This window comes from Zingiber officinale, chromosome 3A (assembly GCF_018446385.1).
Source record: "Zingiber officinale cultivar Zhangliang chromosome 3A, Zo_v1.1, whole genome shotgun sequence".
Classification (NCBI taxonomy): domain Eukaryota; kingdom Viridiplantae; phylum Streptophyta; class Magnoliopsida; order Zingiberales; family Zingiberaceae; genus Zingiber; species Zingiber officinale.
This window is the reverse complement of record NC_055990.1, coordinates 128,461,081-128,481,616: the sequence shown is the minus strand read 5'-3', so window position 1 is coordinate 128,481,616 and position 20,536 is coordinate 128,461,081. Positions and strand designations below refer to the sequence as shown.

Here is a 20,536-nt window from a genome sequence, read left to right as displayed (position 1 = left end):
TTGAGCACATAAGGCCCTACGGGAGTTTCTTCTTACATTCTGCATTGAAACAGTGCTTTAGAGATCTCAAATCTCTCATGTCTTGCTTGTCCTTGATACAGTTGTTTAAGATGTTCAACCATATCATAAGCATCCATGTTCTCATGTTGCTTCTGAACCTCAGAGTTCATGGTGGCGAGCATGAGACATGACACATCTACTGCGTCATCTTGATGCTTCTTGTAAGCATCTCTATCAGCTCTAGTGGCATTAGCAAGGGGTGCTTCAGGAATAGGCTGCTCTAGGACATACAGTTTTCGTTCTTACTTGAGGACTATTCTCAAGTTTCTATACCAGTCCAGGAAATTAGCTCCATTGAGCTTGTCCTTATCAAGGACAGATTGCAAAGAGAGGGTATTTGTTGTACTTGACGACATGGTAATCTACAACAGTGAAATGCAGGTCTTAGTATCATATATCTATCATTTAATTAGGCCTTTAATTAAATTATTCTCCCACTAAATTCTAAAGCTTGATAGAAGCAAGTCACTACTAGTTCTATACCCATAAGCAAAAGACATTCTAGTGGGACAAGATTCACATTATACCTCATCTTGAGTTAGCTTTGGCTAATCGCCCAAGACTTGTATAATTAGATAGGCAACGTGTACCAATTGGACAAAATCCATATTATACTTTTCTTGAGTTAACTTTGGCTAATCGCCCAAGATTTGTATAACTTAGGTAGACAACGTTCACCAATTACATCCTATATAACTCTTGTATCCTTAGATGAACAACACTGTTTGCTCGTTTTCCCATCTTATGAAATACATATTATAATTCATCTTGAGTTAGCTTTGGCTAATCGCCCAAGATTAGTATAATATGATTTACATCTTATGGGATATGCCTTTAAGTTCTCAATCCAATTGAGGTAACTTAATTAAGTCATACCCAAAGGTTAATAGTCGGACATCACAATTGTCCTGTCACACTCTACTAAGATAAAATGAGCCACTTTGCTTTGACAAACTTGATTAGAGATGATCGAGGTAGTAGTGAGTACCAAACTTTGGTAGGCATATGTAAATGACCTAATTACGATAGCTACACATGCATCACATACATCATGGTATATCATGACATATATCAACATACACACAAGTTTAAACGTGACATGGTCATGGCCCCATAAACTACGATCTTCTCAAGCCAATGAGAAGAGCGATAAGTCAACCTAGGTCCAAGCAGCTTCTCCAAGCGCTTCCTTGGTTGCCATGTGTTATTATCCTTCCTTCCTTTTCACCGTCGTCCAGAAGACTATCTCTTTCTAATTTTGTACATTACAAAATCTAAAGAAACTCGAGTTATATTCGAGTGTAATCTAATTACAACAAGAATAAAGGGGATGAAGGCACGACACGCAGGCCTTATTATAAATTACAACATTACACACATCCAATCACATTGGGGTTAAAAGTCATAACCATGCACCATGTCAATTATATTCACAATATACTAATGACATAAAATTTACTATGATTGGAGCAACTAATTATGAGCCACAACGCCACGGCGGTCCCGCTAGCCGGTTAGCCGGCGAGGTCAAAGGGCAACGCCCCTTGCGGGGTTTTCAGGGGCAGCCCCTAAGCAAAATTAATTTTGCATACTCGTTTAGGAGTTGCTGCCATGCTCGAGACACTACCCACAATACCAACTATGTTTCGTTCTAAACAAAACATCTCTAGCCGAGACCTTGTTGGTCACACACCAACTTCGTTTTGTTCCAAACAAAACAACTCTACCCGAGACCTTATTGGTCACACACCAACTTTCGGTCATGACTCAAGATTTGGCCGAAACTCCGAATCTATCCAAGACTCATAGTCTGGCCGAGACTCATAATCTGGCCGAGAGTCAAGTGTGGCCGAAACTCACAATCTTGCCAATCATAGAAAACCCTATCATGCAATTTCTATATCATATATAAAAATTCTAATAACTTAGCATATCCCTTCGCAAGTGGCTCTGATACCACTGTAAGGGAATAGGTTGCTAAACATGCAAACGCGCAGTGAAAAAACCTATTTCCTCCAGAAGATCCATGCGAAGGGAAACATAATCTTATACTAAGTTAGATCTAAAGACATGATAGAGTTATACCTTTGAAGTGTGCTCACGATCTCCCGACAGCTCGGATCACAGCACGATCAATTGTTCGCGTCTCTACGGTATCCACACGAACAAGCCTTGTCTTCGTTTATCTCACAAACTCAACAAGATGGAGAAGAACACACAAGGTTGTGCTAACAACCTTCAAGGGTGTGTTCGGCCAAGATGGGAACGAGGAAGAAGAAGAAGCAAAAGAGACCTTTCACCTTCTCAAGTGATGAAAATCTTATGAAAAATATCATCCAAATGATATTTATAGTCATCCCATGGAATACCAAGAGTCTCCACCCTTTTATCTTCTAATCCAATGGCTCAAAATCAACCATTTAATCCAATGGTTGAATTTTGACCATTCAACTTCCTTGGTGAACTCAAGTTCACCCAATGAGTCTAACTCATTGATTCCCATGCAATTCGATTCAATCCAACAATTGGATCTATTTGAGCTAACTCAATGAGTCTAATTCGGATTACACTTAATCCAATGAGTGGGTTCATTCGAGTCTAACTCAATGATTAATCAAAAAAGCCTAATCATCTCATGATTAACTCTTAGGGCTAATTACTAACAGTCTCCTCCTCCATTTATAATCCATTGAGCGTCGGTCATTTGACATCGCCCCTCGTCAAACACGAGATCGGACCAGAACCTTCTCCCCCCGGTCGGGGCATGGTTGCCCCAACTGGCCGATAATATCTGAGCAGTGACCGCCTTGACTTTGACCTTCACCGTGACAGCTATCTTCCGTGGTGTGGAGTCCCTCATCATCACCGCATCAATAGGAATAGTAAGAACAACTATCCCAATATCTACCATGTTGTGAATATAAAACATATATCAATTTCTAATAATAATCTTTGAAAAAATCTCATTGCACAATATTTATTTATGTATTAGTGTAATTACACATACAAGAATGAATGATATTCTGTACACTCTTACTTGGGCAACGATGGACGAAATCCAACGTGGATAATCTAACATAACCAAAATTAAATTTTTTTAATGTAACTCTCTTCTCTCTCTTACATGCAAGGTGGTGTTGGTTTTCAAACCAGCACCAAGGTGGAGCTCGTGTTGGTCTTTAAAGACCAACACCAGCACATTAGTGCTGGTTTGCGCAAACTAGCACCACTGTTGGTGCTAGTCTTTAAAGACCAACACCACTGTTGGTGCTAGTCTTTAAAGACCAGCACCAACACTAACTGTTAGTACTTATTTGTGCAAACCAACATCAACGGTGGTGCTAGTTGGAGCTGGTTTACGCAAACTAGCACCATTGTTGGTGTTGGTCTTCTATTAGTGTGATCTTTAAAGATTAGCACAAACAGTGGTGCTGGTTTGCGCAAACCAGCATGAACGTGCTGGTGCTGGTCTTTAAAGACCAACATGGTATTGGTTTGCGCAAACCAATACTAGTAATTAGTGTTGATTTATAAAAACTAACACCGACGTATTGATGCTGGTCTTTAAAAATCAATTCCACCTTACATGCAAATAAGAAAAGGATTTAAAAAATATATTTTAGCCATGTTAGACCGTCCATATTGGATGACGTCCACCGTCACTATATATATATATGAAAAAAGTTTACCTTATATATAAAATACCTATGGTGGCTAAAGGCAATATGTTCCAAGATTAACACGGAAGAGGTAAATCACAAGTGGCTATTAGTCTTTCGAATAGTGACTGACGTATGAGCGAGGTATTTACCTTGGCTATGTCAAGATTGAACTCCAGACCTCATGATGACAATACCTTATGTGCTAGTCACTAGATTATATGAGGGGATTATATATAAAATACCCATAAATAGGGGGATGAAGGATATAGGATGAGATCCAAATTTGATTCACTGTCATCCTTACTCGTATTCATTTAAATTAAATAAAAGTAAATAAAGAAGTAGAGAAGAGGTAGAAGAACCTCACCATTTACTCATCATCAATCAATTTACATGTCTCTAAATTTGTCACTCAACTCCACATTTGTAGGACTTACCTTCCATTCTTGCCATGGCAGCTGCTGGCCGTCCAATCCCCTCCCTCTCTCTTCCTCCTCTTCCTCCATTAGGATGAGCTTATGGCGAGAGATGGGAGCAAAAAAGAAGAGCCTGTAACTGACGTACGTAGAGAGAGGGAGAGAGGAGAAGGGTGGCCGTGGGGTGATCGATCCGATCCAGCCACCGCCGCCGAGCCCCACAACAGTACAGCCGACGACGGACAAGCTTCTGTTCTGCTCCCTTTTGTTCTCTCTAGTTCCTAAATTTCCCCAATTCCCTTCGTTTCCTTGCCTTTCCTTTTCTTTGCTTTCAAATGAAACCAAACCAATTCAACTTCGATTAAATTATTTGCTCCTCTCGACCTTCGATTTCTCTCTATCTAACAAAAATAAAAGCATCGTGTTTCTAGATCTTTTATACGCCAGGTTCACTCATTGAATTGATATATATAGTTATTAATCTCATGGATTTTGTTGTATAAAGATTTCGTTAATGCTTTGGTCGTCGTCTGTGCTTGCAGATAATGAACTACACAAGGTGAAAGATCACATGCATGCATACCGATCACCCCACACCACCCGTCATGGCCGCCGCCGTCGCCGTCGACCATCGCCATGGACTTAAGCTACCCACTTGGAAGCGCCGATGCCGCCTGCTTTCCTTTCCCCACCTGCTCTACCTCTTCGAATCCGACCCCCCGCCGTCCGCCTTCCCCTTCCCCTTCCCCTCCCCTGCAGCAACGCCCGCGCCGCGAGCCCCCTCCGCCGACGATGGCCACCTTAAACGCACCCGTAAGTTCTCCCGCAGTCTATCCACCCCGTGCCTGTACTCCGCCGCCGCCCCCACAGCGGCCGCCGACGAGCCCCGTAGGGACAGCATCGCGCGACTCGAGGTCGTTTCTGGTCGACGGTCCCGCACCATCCACGCCCTCGTCGTCGAGGCCGCCATCGCACTGGCATCCGGAGCTACACCCGTCCCCGTCGCCGACGGCATCAGCGCAGCGCACTACCTCTTCAACCGCTTCGGCCAGAGCTTCGCTGTAATGAAGGTGATGGACATCGACGGCCCCCATCCGCCGCAGCAGCAGGGGCGATCAGCGCTCAAGCACCTGGCGGCTCAGGACAGCGACATGGGCGTCCGCGAGGTCGCCGCCTACCTCCTCGACCACGGCGCCTTCGCCGATGTCCCGCCTACGGCGCTGATCACGATCAGCCGTCCGATTTCCTGCGAGCCGACGAAGGTGGTGACGAAGCGCATCGCGTCGATCCAGCGGTTCGTGGCCCACGAGTACGACGCGGGCGAGCTGGGGCCGTCGCGGTTCTCGGTGGCCTCGGTGCACCGGATCGGGATCCTCGACGTGCGGATTCTGAACGTGGACCGCCACGCCGGCAACATCCTGGTGAAGAAGGAGAACAGTGAGTGCGGGAACGAGGCGACGGCGGAGCTGGTGCCGATCGACCATGGGCTGTGCCTGCCGGAGCAGCTGGCGGACCCCTACTTCGAATGGCTGCACTGGCCGCAGGCGGCGGTGCCGTTCTCGGAAGCAGAGGCGGAGTACGTGGCGAGGCTGGAGCCGTTCCGGGACGTCGAGTTGTTGCAGGCGGAGCTTCCGTTGCTGCAGGAGGCGAGCCGGCGCGTCCTAGTGGTATGCACGACGTTCCTGAAGAGGGCAGTGGAGGCGGGGCTGTGCCTGGCGGAGATCGGCCAAATGATGACACGGGAATTCTCCGGCTTCAGCGAAGGGGCCAGCGAGTTGGAGACGCTCTGCGTCAGGGTGGAAGAGTCCATGAGGGACACCTATTGCTCGCCGCCCGATCATGCCCTGCAACAAAGGCAAATCATAAAGAACTGTTTTTTTCTTCTTCTTTTTTTAATAAATATATCCGCGTTAAATCTATTGATTGTTTCATCTTCTGCAATTTAAATTACGGAAACAGCGACGACGACGGAGGCAGCGGCGACAAGAACGACAACGATGATGGAATATTCCCGGAGCAAAGCGCGGAGGGGTCAATGAATGCTTTCGACGACCACCACGAAGCCGTCGCCGACGTCAGCGACGGCGAAGGTAGCGTGAAGGAGCACAAGGTTGCCGCCGGCGGATTCATCGCCAAAAATTTCAACTTCGCGGCGGCGGACTTGAACCGCGGCGGGATCAGAAGCGTTTCCTTCGACGGGTTGAGCGAGAAGGAGTGGAGGCTGTTCCTGGAGCGGTTTGAGAGGCTGCTACCGGACGCATTCAAAACGAGGAAGAGTACGGGCCACAGAGGTTTGGTACCTCGTGCAAGTTATCACTCACAGAACAAAATTAATTATTCTTAATTAATTAATTAACTAGGATACTTATGCACTTGAACCAATATGGGGATTAATTGGATATAGGTAAACGAATATATACATAAATATATACAAATATGTAATTCTTACTTGTTAGTTTGGGTCAAGATCTCACCAATACGTGGAGGAGATGAAAATGTCAAGCATATTTGCAATTGTAACTTGATGTATAGGAAAGTTCTTGGAATAATTGTAGCGGGAAGTTTGACATTTCCATCTATTTTATTTTATCCTTCTTTATAGTAATATTGAACCAGCTCTCCACCATAGTTGGATTTTGACAAAATGACTCGTGTGAATCAATGGTTCAAGGCCGTATGTGTGGGGAACAAAGTTAACACTCTTCATACAAATCTGCATGCAAGCCTCATATGTTCACGTTTTTTTATGAGAAACAAATCAATGGATGGATTAAGAGTGTCTAACATGGGATAATTCAAGTGTCTTGTTTTGGTGCATCCTCCAATATTTGCTTTATGCTTACTTTGTTCATGTCCTTATGTTAACTTCTGAGTCCCGTTATCGTATACAATAATACATCAATTCAATTGGGTCTACCAAGTGATAACAAATGGCGGAAAGAATGAACAGAAATTGACGACAAGCACACCGTAATTGCAAACAAACTGATAACTGTTAGTACATTAATCATGCACACATGATGAAGGTAAAGGAGTTAGGTAAGACTCCGTAACACAGCAAGAAAATGCTTTAACAGATACAAACGAGGGTTGCAATCCTGTCAAGACTCTTGTAAAGAGTTTCTTACCATTTGATTCTTTCTAATTTTCGGACCTTTTCAGCATGTTTAAGATGGTAATGAACAGGTTGAGGATGTCGAGGTAGAGATTGACAGATGCCCAAATGTATTCATCATAGGTGTAGCGCTTTATTAACTCCTCTGTGTCGTAGATGATGAAGCCTGAGAAAACTAGAGCACCAAACCCACCGATGATAGCAGATGATGTTGTTCCAAGAGGGAAGAATATCTGCAGGTGACCAATATCAGATATTAGCAACCACTAATTGAATAAGAACGAAATGCTAACTACTTTGTTTGAGTGCTTTACACACACGTCTCAGGCTAAGATGGCAGTATATATTTTTGTTTTTGTTCTACATTACTTGTCTTAGTAGTAAAGGTAGTTTGAAATATTAAGAGCAAACATAGCAAAGGATTTCTTTAGAAGGAAGCTCCAATCTTCTCATGCCCAAACCCCATATTTTGCTTTCTCATAGTGCAGTCTACCAATTCATTCACAGTGTACCACACCCTCATCTCGCTTTTTTCTCATCTGAAACTTCACCCAACAGGCAACATCCCCACAAGAAATCTAGCTGTATCCTCGTTCTTAACTGGCACTGTCAACACTGCTGACCCATCCACACCATTGCTTTTTGCACCACAACATCCCCCCAAGTTGGCATGCATCACACAATTGCTAGATTAAAAACGATAATAGGTTATTCTGAGCTTATAATCCAGATCATGTCTCTGACACTATCCATACCTTCTCATCAAAAAGTAATGATCCTAATTATCAATCTTCAATATTAACTTTTAAAGGAGACAACTTTATTCCTGTTATCTGTCTTAAAGGACAGAACTAACTGAAACACATGGGGGGCATAATTTCAACCATTGAACATAAAACAATGAAACCCTGACGCTATAAAGCTTTAGGAAGGTTCTTAACTGAGGAACAGTTCAGGTCAAAACTTTAAAATATTGCTTGAATCTAGCTCTATATGGCAGTATGTGGTCAAGCTTCACGTGCCTAATGAATACGGGCATACAAGACGAAAGATTTCATAACATACTACATGTTTGTTTAAATAACCTTAGTAAAGGAAAAATATGGACAATACCCAATATATTTTTGCAAATCAAACATGTCTGTCTAAATTAGGGTTGCAAACGAACCGAGCCGGCTCACGAGCTTTTCGAGCTGGCTCGAAAAATATTCGATTCGTATTCAAATTTATCGAATTCGAGCCGAACTCGAACATGTTCGAACTTTTTTTCGAGCCGAACTCGAGCCCAAATTATATTGTTCGATAGTTCGCGAGCCGCTCGTGAGCCTTAATATTTTATTAATATAAATTAAATATATATTAAATAAATAAATTTCAAACCTTTCGAGTACTTATTTTCGAACAATAATTCGAATAGTTCATGAACATGTTCGAATCTTTTGAGCCGAACTCGAACCCGAGCCCTAATTCGAACCAAACTCAAACACAAAATTTTGAATTTTTTGAACTCCGAATCGAGCTCGAACTCGAATATAACTATTTCAAGCCGAATTTGAGCTTTAGATTTTTCAGCATATTCGGCTCAATTCGATTTGTTTACACCCCTAGTCTAAATCTATAATAGACTGAACAGGAAAAAGGGCAAAAAAAATGTGTGAATGGAATACAACAAAAAATTTGTAAGTATGGTTAGGAGAGTTTATACGCTACATCATGGTGGTAAAAGGTGATTCACTCGTCCCCTGCGCTTCCGCTAGCCCGTCCTCATACCAACACAGAAGAGATAAATCAGCTACTAACCTTGGACAGTTGAATAGCACATGGAGGAGGGTAGGCACCCGACTACTAGCTGGGATTTGACACCCAAACCTTATGGTGACAACACCACCATGCACTAGCCAACTGTCTGTCCCGAGGGGACCAGTTTATACCCTATATCATGATAGAATAAAACAATGCCAACATAAAAATTGTTGGACATAATATGACAAATCCATGAAACTATAGGCAAACTGGTAACACTTTTCAGGTGTGTTAACACTTCCAGTACTGTTTATTTATGAATAATTTTTTTTTGCAGTAATTTGTTAGTTCCTCTACAATGATTATCTAGCCGTACCTGAATAGTACTGGTAACAAGAAGAATGATGAGACCAGAAAATAGGAATGGCCCAATGTAGCTAAAGTCCTTGCCCTTTCTGGATGCCCAGAAAGTATATCCAGTCAAGGATGAAACAACAGCGGATGTTAAAATCAATGCCTCAAGCACAATCTTTCCTGGAAACAATTAAGATCATAATAGTTAATAAGTGCAAGCGGCTTGAAAAGTTTGGAAAGGTATTAATAATATCTTTATCAATCTATCAGGTCACCTTCAGTATTGGCACAGGCCACACCAATGCTCAAGCTTAGGCACAACGTAAACAGCCCCAGGAAAGCAAGATTCAGTGGGTGCCTTTGTCGATAATGATACAAGGGGAGTAAAACTGCAAGAGATAGGATGTTAGATATTATTCAAGAATTTAGTCATATTTTCATTGGTTAAAACAAACATGAAGGCCAGAGTAAATTAATATTACTAGGATGAAATAGCTTGTGATAGGATGTTTGAATAAATTGTCCTTTAGTACAACATGCTTTATTTACTTGTTTAATACTATTCTTGGGAAGTGCGTGTGTCTATGCAAGCACATATATTACTAGATAGTTCAATTACATCTTTCCTTTCAATTTAGTGAGTGTAGTTAAATTTCATTTCAGCATTTTGCAATGCTCTCTCACAGCTGCCATTGCTAGAGTAGCATAACAAAAGTGTATCCACATCAACCACTGATCCATCATACAGCACTTGCAGTACTAGTATAATACAACCACCACTGCCCACTCTTGTTGCTTTTGCACACCTCCCTTCCTCAACCTTCATTTTCCCTCTTCCACTGTCTTTAAGTGCTCCATTTTCCTCATCTCCTCAAGTTGGGGCATGTAAATCTCTAAAACTTAACCGTACTGTAGGTTATTTGTTCTTATATTCTCCAAATAAAATTTATGGTCTTCTCTACATAATTCATTAGTCCTATGATTTTTATCCACTTTGTTCTTCACCTTCATAACTCATGGGGATCCTCTACCAATGAACTCAAATTCAAAGTCATCATAGTGACCAATTCAAATCTGATAGTTGTAAATATCTTCCTTGGGCACGATTATAATGGTAAACATAATTATCATAAAACACAATTAATTTCTAACGAATAACCTATTCTATTGATTACTATGAGACATTTTTCTTATTGTATGATTCAATTCAATCCGAGTTTGATTCAATTCAATCTGAGTCTGATTCAGTTCAATCTAATTCTCTTTGTTTGATGATCAAGGTCGATGCATGTTCAAGATGGATTTCAAAATATCTTCTTACTAAGCAGGTATATATAGAACAACCTCCTGGATAGATTGATCAACAAATAGACTAACCTGTGCAAGCTCAAGAAAGTGTGTTCATGCATTGTTTGAGAAACATTCTAAGATAATCAATAAGATTCGCCAATAAGAACAAAAACTAGTCATGTTACGGAGATACTACTGTTAGTAGTTTGTACTAACAATATTTTCCTAATTGTAAGTGTTATGTAGGCTATCACTGAGTTCACAAAGCAATTTCAATCAATCATGATGTCGATCTTAACTAAGTTAGATCTGGATCAACAGAGCAATTGGATATTGGATATTGATCAAATAATCGACCATATAGAGACATGCCTTTGAGATACATTCAAATGATAGAATATTTCAAATATGGTAGAAATCAAATGAAACTCAACAACTGCTGGGTGAATCAATTGCTCTCTAGCAAACTGACCAAAAACTTGCTTATCCACAAACCCAACTCAAGAGTCTTTCAGATAGGTAAGATCATGCACTCATGAAGAGTATTTCAAAAATAAAAAATGATATAAAGGCAATTTCAATCAATCGTGATGTCGATCTTAACTAAGTTAGATCTGGACCAACAGAGCAATTGGATATTGATCAAGGAATCGACCATATAAAGGCATGCCTTTGAGATACATTCAAATGATAGAATATTTCAAAAAAAAAAAACCCTCAAATATGGTAGAAATCAAATGAAACTCAACAACAACTGGGTGAATCAATTGCTCTCTAGCAAACTGGCCAAAAACTTGCTTAGTTCCACAAACCCAACTCAAGAGTCTTTCAGATAGGTAGGATCATGCACTCATGAAAAGTGACATGGATTGGAAAAAGTGGGGAAAGAACCCAAACACAAAAAGAGGAGAATGAGAGGGTGCACCAAAATTGAATCCCTATATGAGAAAAGCAACAAATCAGAGAAGGAGCACTGTTGAGTGGTAAAAGCAACCTGCCATAGATAAGAGGAGCATGAGTCAGCATCTTCATAAGGGAGGAGCATGGGCATCTATGTCTAGGTGGAGGGATGAGTAAAAAAGGATTATGAAGGAGGCAATTCACCTGCATGAGGAAGAAAGCTTTTAATCACGAGGTGGGTAGATTCAAGAAAACGGGGATTAAGGGAAAATCAATAATCATAGTATGAATAAAAGTATTTATTAACTCAATAAATGTCAATCTATGATATCATTAGTAACTAAGACTATAATTTGATTCTGGTATAATTTACCAAAAACTAAAATTGACAAAAAAAAATTATATTGTTCTCTTTTCTTCCATTTTACTTATTGATTTATATCCCACTGATCTTATCGATATGAAGCAATTGTTACTTGTAATTTTTTTTATGTTGATATCAATATTGGTTTGGACAAGCATGGTAAATTCAACAAAGGAAAATTATTTTCTTGTATTTGAGATTTGTTACGGTTCTGCAAGGGTCTCTTAACTGAAAAGAGGTGTATTATGAATCATGTGGGAGGGAGCCTACTAGATATAGAGACCAATAAACACTACAGCATTCGTTGGCATATTCATTAGATTATTCCATTGACTCATTACAATGGTGGGAATTTAAGAAGCCAAATTGTTTCTATATGCTCTGTTTAACAATCTATAGCAGTGAGTTATCTCAATTCTCAGGCTTGATGGATTTTTGAGCTTTAAATTTCAAACTTTCACAATGCTTGTTTTTGTTTTCTTGAATTTGACAGTTTGGTGATTCTCAGATATACAGGGTTTTTCATTAAATTTTACTTTGTTTTGTACAATTCCTATTATCTACCACACCTTCAATTAATCTGTCCGTCAAACAGGTCAAACACGTTGACCTGGAAACCGATGGCATGAATTTGGCAACAGGTCCAGGTTTAAGAACATTGGAAAATTTTCTTTGGAACAACCTAACTTCAACCTCAAATTGATCTAAAGAATTGAACATCACTACTAGATAGAAAACAGAGATGAAATAGCATGAAACTACCATTTACCCAGTCCATTAGATCTTCACAAGACTCCAATCCATGGCGAAAGGACAAAGCTCGGTGATCCCGGTGATCCTGTGCCGCGCTTACAGAACCTATACTAGTTCTTACATGCACAAAGATACGTGCTCGAGTTATGAAATATCTTATGATCTTCATCTTGTAGTTTTATCGCCAAACTAATTTTGTTTAGAAGTTCAAACCCAACCCACCCAGCCCTATGTCAAGTGAATCAAGGCTTTCTACAAAGGAATAGAGCATACAAGTTGTCGGACAACAAGGTATGTTTAGATAATTTTACAAGAGGATGAATAGATCTGGAGATTAAAAACCAGCAAGGGCATAGGACGCTTACGGACGAGAGGGAGGATGGCAAAGGCGAGGGCGAGGCCGGGACTGGCGGCGAGGGCGGAGTTGATGGAGGGATGGAGGACGGTGGCGGCGGATACAGCAGTTGTGAGCAGGATCTGGGTGGCGAGGATGCCGTAGACCTTGCGGACGAAACCCCAGCGGAGGTCAGACTCGGTGCGGGAGAGGCCAGGGTGCAGCGGAGCCCAGCCAGCCTCCAAGTCGCCGTCGACGCCGTCGACCTTCTCCTTCTCTAGCCGCGCGAACGGCCTTCCAAGAGTCGCCATTCTCGATTCTTCTGCTCTCGATCTCGATCTGGAAATGGTAGGCGAAGACCAAGATGACCACAAGTGCAACAGCAACCGACGGTTTTTGACCCTTTTTTTTTTTTACTTTTTTTTTTTTAACTTCGGCTGAACGCGTAGAGTATTAGACAATAATAATAATAATAATAATAATAATAATAATAATAATAATAATAATAATAATAATAATAATAATTTTCCACACCTTATCAGATTTGTATAAGTAGCAACTTTAGGTCGTTTTATTTGAGCGGTAGGTTTAGGTTACAATTGTTGGATCGACCAAGTAGAGAAGGGAAATTAAGAAAGAAATTTTAGAGATAAGACATCCTTTTAATGAAAAAAAAAAGGACATCCGAGAATGAATTCAATATTTACTTAGGCTCATAAGTGATATTTCCAGATATATTGGTACTTCCTTAGTAGGTCGTCTTGCACAGTGAACGACCAGTTGATGGCACTCGAGGCATAGGAAGGCTATGTTGATCCCATGGACCGTGGAATCTTAAGTTAGTTTCATATATATTAATAATTTTTATCAAAAGTATCTCTCATGGAGTATCCAGATTGAAAATAATGATGCATCCGAGATTATGATGTAGTTGTAAAGGTATTTAGTTATCTCTAACATATTTACACTCTATTTCCAAATACGATGTATTTATAGGTTTTTTTGGGAATAAACGACTTACAATTTAATATTACGACTTCTCTTGCTAATGAACTTAACAAGGACAAACTAATTATGTAAATAAAATATAATCATAAAAGAAATAAAGGACTTAGAAATTTATTTAGTTTACAACCAGGGAAGTTGCTAATCCAAATCAATAGTAATACACTATCGAACTCCATCAACAAAGGTTAGAGGCAGAAGCCGCTTCCAACAGTTGAAAGCTCAAAAAAGAAATACAGAAATTAAGAACAAGTGTGTCTTTTACAACTAGCTCTAGGGTACTTACTATTTATAGCTCACCAGTCAAAGTGACCATTTTACTTACGTGAAAATTTGGTATGCCTCGGTTGACTAGGAGTACCTCAAATCAGATAAAGTTTGCTAACGTTCAGCTCATCTAGCTAAACAGAGGTGCCTCAGTTCATCGGAGATGCTTCAGTTCCAACAGAGACGCCTCAGTTCAATCAAAGATGCCTCAGTTCAGCTAACATGGATTTTACTGCTTATCTCTTTACCAACGGTCTCTAACTCTTTTGAGGTGCCTTGGACCATTGGATGCACCTTAAATCCGCTTCATCTGACGTGCCTTAGATCCATCGGAGGCGCCTCGGATCTTGACTTCGATAAGGCTCGTCTAGTTGATTATAGGAGCAATGGATGATTAACTTGTGAGTTGGCCATCACTCTTCGTGTTATGCCCCAGAGGAGTCCATACCGACAAAATTTCGACAACATCTCCCCTATAACGGTGATAATATGAAGCATATATACAAGAATATTCACACAATATAACCATCAGCCCACACGGCTGGAATATATACACAACCACGCAGTTATATCTATATATTAAATAGCTCACTCGACTGTACTATAAACCAACACAGCGGAAAATGATAAAGAAAACTCATATGAACTAAAACAACACACTGCTAGCCGGCTAGGCTTTATACAATAATCACAACAACACAAAATTCAACTCCATAAAATAAACTTCAAAAGATAATCGAATTAATATAACACCAAATACAAAATACGAGAAAAGAATAATCGAAATCTGATGCGGTCTTCGGATGTGACGTAGGACCGGCAGCCAGGACTTTCCCAAGCATCCTTGATTCATCTACCTGCTACCTGGTGAAAGAAAAATCATTTTGTGGGGTGGTGAGTGCTGGGACTCGGCGGGTAAAGGAAAGATAGTGCATGAACATAATATACAAATAGAGAGTGAGTCAACAGTATACAATCTCATAAGGAGAATAGCAGATACTAAAATAAAACCGTAATATATGCTCATACCTGAAACTATATCCTACGCTAGGTAATAGAAGATCAGGAGTAATACAACTCTGTTATAGAGCTACTCATAACTACAAGGGTAACATGTAAGGTATATACATATTACCAATAGATAAGTCATTCTAAACAAATACAATAGATATATATCTCAACATATGTAAGCATATCAGCATAAATAAACAACAACAGCATAAGCTAGCAACAACAGCATAAGTAAGCAACAACATCAGCCGATATAATAATAATAGTATATGTACGGATGGTCACCCCGCCCACCTCTCTGCACCACGACCCCTATATGGTCGAGAGGTCAGATCGATGACAACTGTACTACTCAAAGGCTGCCACTACTCTCGAGTGACCGAGTGGGTAGGTGCTGAGTAGCTAACTAGCTACAAAGCGAAGGGGGTCCCTGCTACTCGCAACTCCAGCTACCACTACCCATAAGTGGCCGAGTGCGGCACAACAGGACAAGCAGCATCTCCTCCAGCTACCACTCTCTCGAGTGGCCGAGCGTGCGGTCCTGGTCAACGACTCTCTCGACCGCAAGAGAGAATTCGTCGTTGACATGTATGTAATGATATGATGCGCACAATACAACAGTCATCATATATATATATAAATATATATATATATATATATATATATATATATATATATATATATATATATATATATATATATATATATATATATATATATATATATATATATATATAAACAGGAATCAGGTATGCTACATGAAGCCAACATGCTCAATACGGTACACAAATAAACAACAATCAAAGCATATAAGGTTGGTATCTAATATCTGCTAAATATTATAGATAACAATAAGAAACTGTACAAATATAGAAACGAATAACTCAAATGTTTGAGTTGAAGTATCAAGTATAAGAAAAATACGAGTGGAGTCAAGGTAAAACAATCCTTATCCAAAAATAGTTCATGCACTAAGGTCAAAATGCTAAAAGAAACAAAGCAAGAAGTACCCTCCTTTAATATAAGATCGAATAAAAAATCCTACGTCGAGACGCTCGTCTCGAATCAACGTCCTGCAAATCACATGATGTCTAGTTTAGCTAATTCCAAATGCAACAACTAACTAAACTCAAATCCACACTAATTAGGAAAAATCTTAATCGAAATAATTAACTTAATTCATTTCATGCTTCACAAATAACTGTGCATAATGCTTAGTCCAAACTTCCATAGAAGGAACTACCTACACTGTTAAGTTGTGCTTATTCATAACTTAAAGAACAAAGGTATAACGGTTACAAAAAAAAACACCCAACAACCAAATTTGTTTAGAACAAATCTGAACTGTTTTGAAGAAACAAGATCGACCTCGAATGGAGAATCCGAACTATCACAAGAAGAAGGTACACCTCAAAAGAAAATAAACCCATTCTACCAAACCACCACTTCTGATTCATCCAAACACCCAAGGTAATCAAGGAGATCGAGTGCATGAATCATTGTCAAAGCACGCCGTTCAAATCTACTAACAATCAAAAGCCCTAACTAAAGCAGAAAAGAATCAAATGAATAACATACTACAATCTCCATCAAATCTACTAACAAATACAAGTATATTAAGAAATCCAAAGCCATTACAAGGAGAAGGAACCTCAAATCTCCACTAACCAAAAGAACCCAAAACACCATGGAATCAACTGAATCTATACTTCTCTAATCAGTCCGACATTATTAAAATCGATAGAAAATTGATTAAGCATAGCACTTCGAATTAAATTCACAAAGAATCCCCCACAACTCAGCGAAGCATCACAACAATGAATTGAATTCACCACCCAAATCAATCCAGCATTTCAGAGGCTATAGGGTATAATGAAAACATCTTCGATCAAGACTTAACTCACCTACGAACTGTGTACTTGCTGGCTAGCTCTTGTCGTGGCCAGAGAAAGGCCAATGACTCACCAAGTCAACGGCGTTGGCAAAGGCAGTGGCTCTCGAGGGCGAGCGACAGATCAGAGAGGCTGGAAGCTATCACCATGACAGGCCGAGAGATCGGACGGCGGCAAACGGTGTTGGGCGATTGACAATCAGAGCTCATCAACGTCGAAGTTTGGTGGTCCACGGCGATGAGGAATTGGGAGAGGGCGATGCGTGAGGGAGAGGAAGGAAGAGAACGACATGAGGAGAGGTTCGGGATCAAGGAAGGAAGAGGTCGGCGGAGGCTTTAGCTAGGTCACGGGATGTGCTTTTATAACTTAGGGAGTTTTCGATTAAACCCTAGATCAATTTCTCAATCAACTCCCACCTCTGGGTGTTCTAAACAGGCTTTCTCTACGCTGATCCCCTTAAACGGCTCATGCGAATTCCGTTTAAATCCCAAAAAATTCTAAAATTTTTTGAAAATTTCAAGAAGATTATTTCCTCAAATAACCTTATTATTTAATTATTATTTGGGTATTGTATTTTATATTCTCCCCCACTAATAAAAAGTTGATCCCCAAATTTACTGCTCAATACAGGGATCCTCATCTAAGAGTAATAAACCAAACTACATACTCATATACCACTCCATCTAAGTATCATAACAAATCTCCAACAGTAAAAGATGACTCTGTGGGTGATGAGCTCACCCTACTTCCTCTACTCCCACATTTTTATCTAGCCAACTGTGGGTAAATCAACTATATCTGAAATCCATAAATATCAACTTACTACTCCTCATGTCGCTATCAACATCAAATACCAAACAATAGATCATCAAGTCACATATCCACTAATAGAGTATCTGAAAATCAGATATTACAACATTTAGATGTTGTGTAAGAGGATATCCACCAATAAACCATTAGGAATCAACATATCACAATATCTAATCTCACAATATCCATCAATCTCAAATCATCCTCGATATCAATCAACCCTGATAACCTCCTTCACAAAGGCATCCATCTTTCAACACCCACTACCAACAAACTTAAATACATATCCACCATGGTTCAACATTGCACATCCATGTTGTACCACTACAGGAATTATATCTAAATAAGACGGAGATGAGAAGAAAGCCTTAGGGTTTTTTCGTAGAATGATTATAGGGATTCTTAGGAAAAATTTTCTAAATAAGACCATCAAAAACAAAAGGTGGGATTAATTGTGGATTGTTGAATAGTCAGATAAAGCAACGGGCAAATAACAAGTCATACAACTATGATGACGCATATACACGCGTGTGTCACCAATAAAAAGCCTTCTGCAGTGATTGATTGGATGGACACTTAGCTCGAAGCAGCCATGTACTTTTTGAGACAAGTTATAAAAGCTAATGTGTTTTTCCGTGTAGATCTTTAGAATGCATGGCTAGACATAAGTTTGAATGAATTTTCAGGGTTTGCTTGAGAAAACAATAAGTTAAAGACATGATTAAGTAAGTTCTCGTTTGGGGTTTAAGTTCTAAAGGAAATAAACTCGAGCGGGTTTTAATCTCAGCCAATTATAAAAACTAATGTCTTTAACCAAATGAGTGTTGCACGTGGCAATTCGTCTAGCCTGGCCGGTCAGCCTTGAGTAGCTTTGTCCTCACATGTCTAGGTTTTCGTCCGAACGAAATTATGGTATCGCTAATACAACACACACATATTAAAAATATGGTTTCCCATGTAACTAGGTTTTACATAGAGGATGCTTAATGAGTTTAACCAAATATTCCACAAAGATAGAATGGAGGTTTAAAACCAAGTTATTAGTTGAACAGATAAGTAAAAATAAGATAAATTAAGATAGACGGGGAAGTAGACCGAGCGGGGCAATACGAACTATCTTCTTGTGGTCCAAGAAATTGGCAGAGGGATCAGAAGTTAAATATGTGCCTTCTCTTAATTGTTTCATCGCCCCTTCTGCCCCAAGGAAAAGTGCCTTAAAATAGAGTTGGCTATGGGGACATTAAACTCGCGGGTGTTGAAAAGGGCTTTTTTCTTCATTTCAAATCGCCCATCCTCTTGCACTTGGTAAGCTGTTAACTCTGACCAGACTGCTAATGATTCAGTCTGAGTAGTCATCAAATATAATAACAGTGAATCTTGCTCAGAAGTTTGGGTCAATAGTTTAGACTCTTTGGAAGCCAGTTTAGTGGCATGTTTAGTCTGCAGTTCTTGTAGTTGGGCAGAAAGTTGTGCATTCTTTGTCGTTCATTCATCCAACTTTATTTGTACTTTTACTCAAAGACTTGTTTCTGATTGAAGTTGTTCTTCATAAGTAGCTAGAGTAGTTTTCCATTGGATCTCTTTATAAAGCTCAGCTTTAGCCATCTTTTGAGTTTCTTGTAGTAGGACTTCTAGCTCCTTTATCTACTCGGAGTCCCACGTGGAAGTTACCTCAACGACTTGCTGCTTCAGCAACTCATTTTCCTTGGCCAAGTCATGCAATTGCTGGGCAACGCTCATGCTAATGGCCCAACACTAAAAGATGAACCTAGTCAGGAGCATTCAAAATAGGTTAAGGATAGTTGTTTAAATTATGATACCTTAGTGTGCTCATAAGAAAATTCATCTGCTAGCTTTGTAGGTGTGAGTTCACTGAGCTAGTTTTTGGCCTCCATCCAAGCATCTATTAAGTGACCTCCCAATAATATTGGGAGGGTAGAAAGAAGAAGAGATGTTGGAGAAATTGAAGTTTGGGCAGAAGGTAAAGAAAAAATGATTGATGATTGGGGATGATGCTCTGGAGAAGCAAGGGTGGTCCTCATGCTAGGAGATACAGAGGGAATGGGATCTAAATAGTAGTCTGGTAAAGAAGTGTCCTTGAGAGTTTGGGCGCGGACAGGAGTTGAGAGAGTAGGATAAAGGATGGCCAAGGTTTGCTTGGGCGATTGCTCTCAAGTGGGATCCGGATGAGCAAAAACTACTTGCCTTTTGGGAGAAGACGCAAGGGTCAGTTTTCAGGTTATCTTTTTGGCGAAGCCACCTTCTCTAGAGGAGAGCTTGTAGTTATTACGGGAGGATTGGAAGGTGACTCCACAAATGCAGTAGTTGTGCTCAGCTCAACCATAGGATCTTCAGAGGCCTCATTAGAAGGAGGGGGTAGTGGTAAATCCCGCTCAGTCAATAACTCTTGTTATTTGGTATGAAGCTCCTCTGCTCTTAGATTAATTGATTCATCGATCAAGGACAAAAGAATAACATCCACTGCACCAAATAAAAATACCTTAATTAGCGATAGGGTGTATTGAATTTATTGAAACTTACCAAAAGAGCAGGGTAGCTT

The 20,536-nt window shown here is 40.1% G+C and overlaps 3 protein-coding genes across 3 annotated transcripts; 2 read left to right on the top strand and 1 right to left on the bottom strand.

The window, feature by feature from the left end:
- Window positions 1-4,181: 4,181 nt before the first annotated feature.
- LOC122052423 (phosphatidylinositol 4-kinase gamma 1-like) lies at window positions 4,182-6,084 on the top strand. Its single transcript, XM_042613924.1, has 2 exons — window positions 4,182-4,585; window positions 4,681-6,084. Exon 2 carries the CDS (start codon window positions 4,714-4,716, stop codon window positions 6,082-6,084), a length of 1,371 nt encoding a protein of 456 aa, XP_042469858.1. The 5' UTR covers window positions 4,182-4,585; window positions 4,681-4,713.
- Window positions 6,080-6,482, top strand: LOC122052425. The gene has a single exon (XM_042613927.1). It carries the CDS (start codon window positions 6,174-6,176, stop codon window positions 6,480-6,482), a length of 309 nt encoding a protein of 102 aa, XP_042469861.1. The 5' UTR covers window positions 6,080-6,173.
- A 609-nt stretch (window positions 6,483-7,091) lies between these two features.
- On the bottom strand, window positions 7,092-13,386 carry LOC122052424 (BI1-like protein). The gene is made up of 4 exons (XM_042613926.1): window positions 13,023-13,386; window positions 9,626-9,739; window positions 9,373-9,530; window positions 7,092-7,486 (listed from the first exon to the last, which is right to left on the bottom strand). Exons 1-4 carry the CDS (start codon window positions 13,300-13,302, stop codon window positions 7,280-7,282), a joined length of 759 nt encoding a protein of 252 aa, XP_042469860.1. The 5' UTR covers window positions 13,303-13,386; the 3' UTR covers window positions 7,092-7,279.
- Window positions 13,387-20,536: the final 7,150 nt, after the last annotated feature.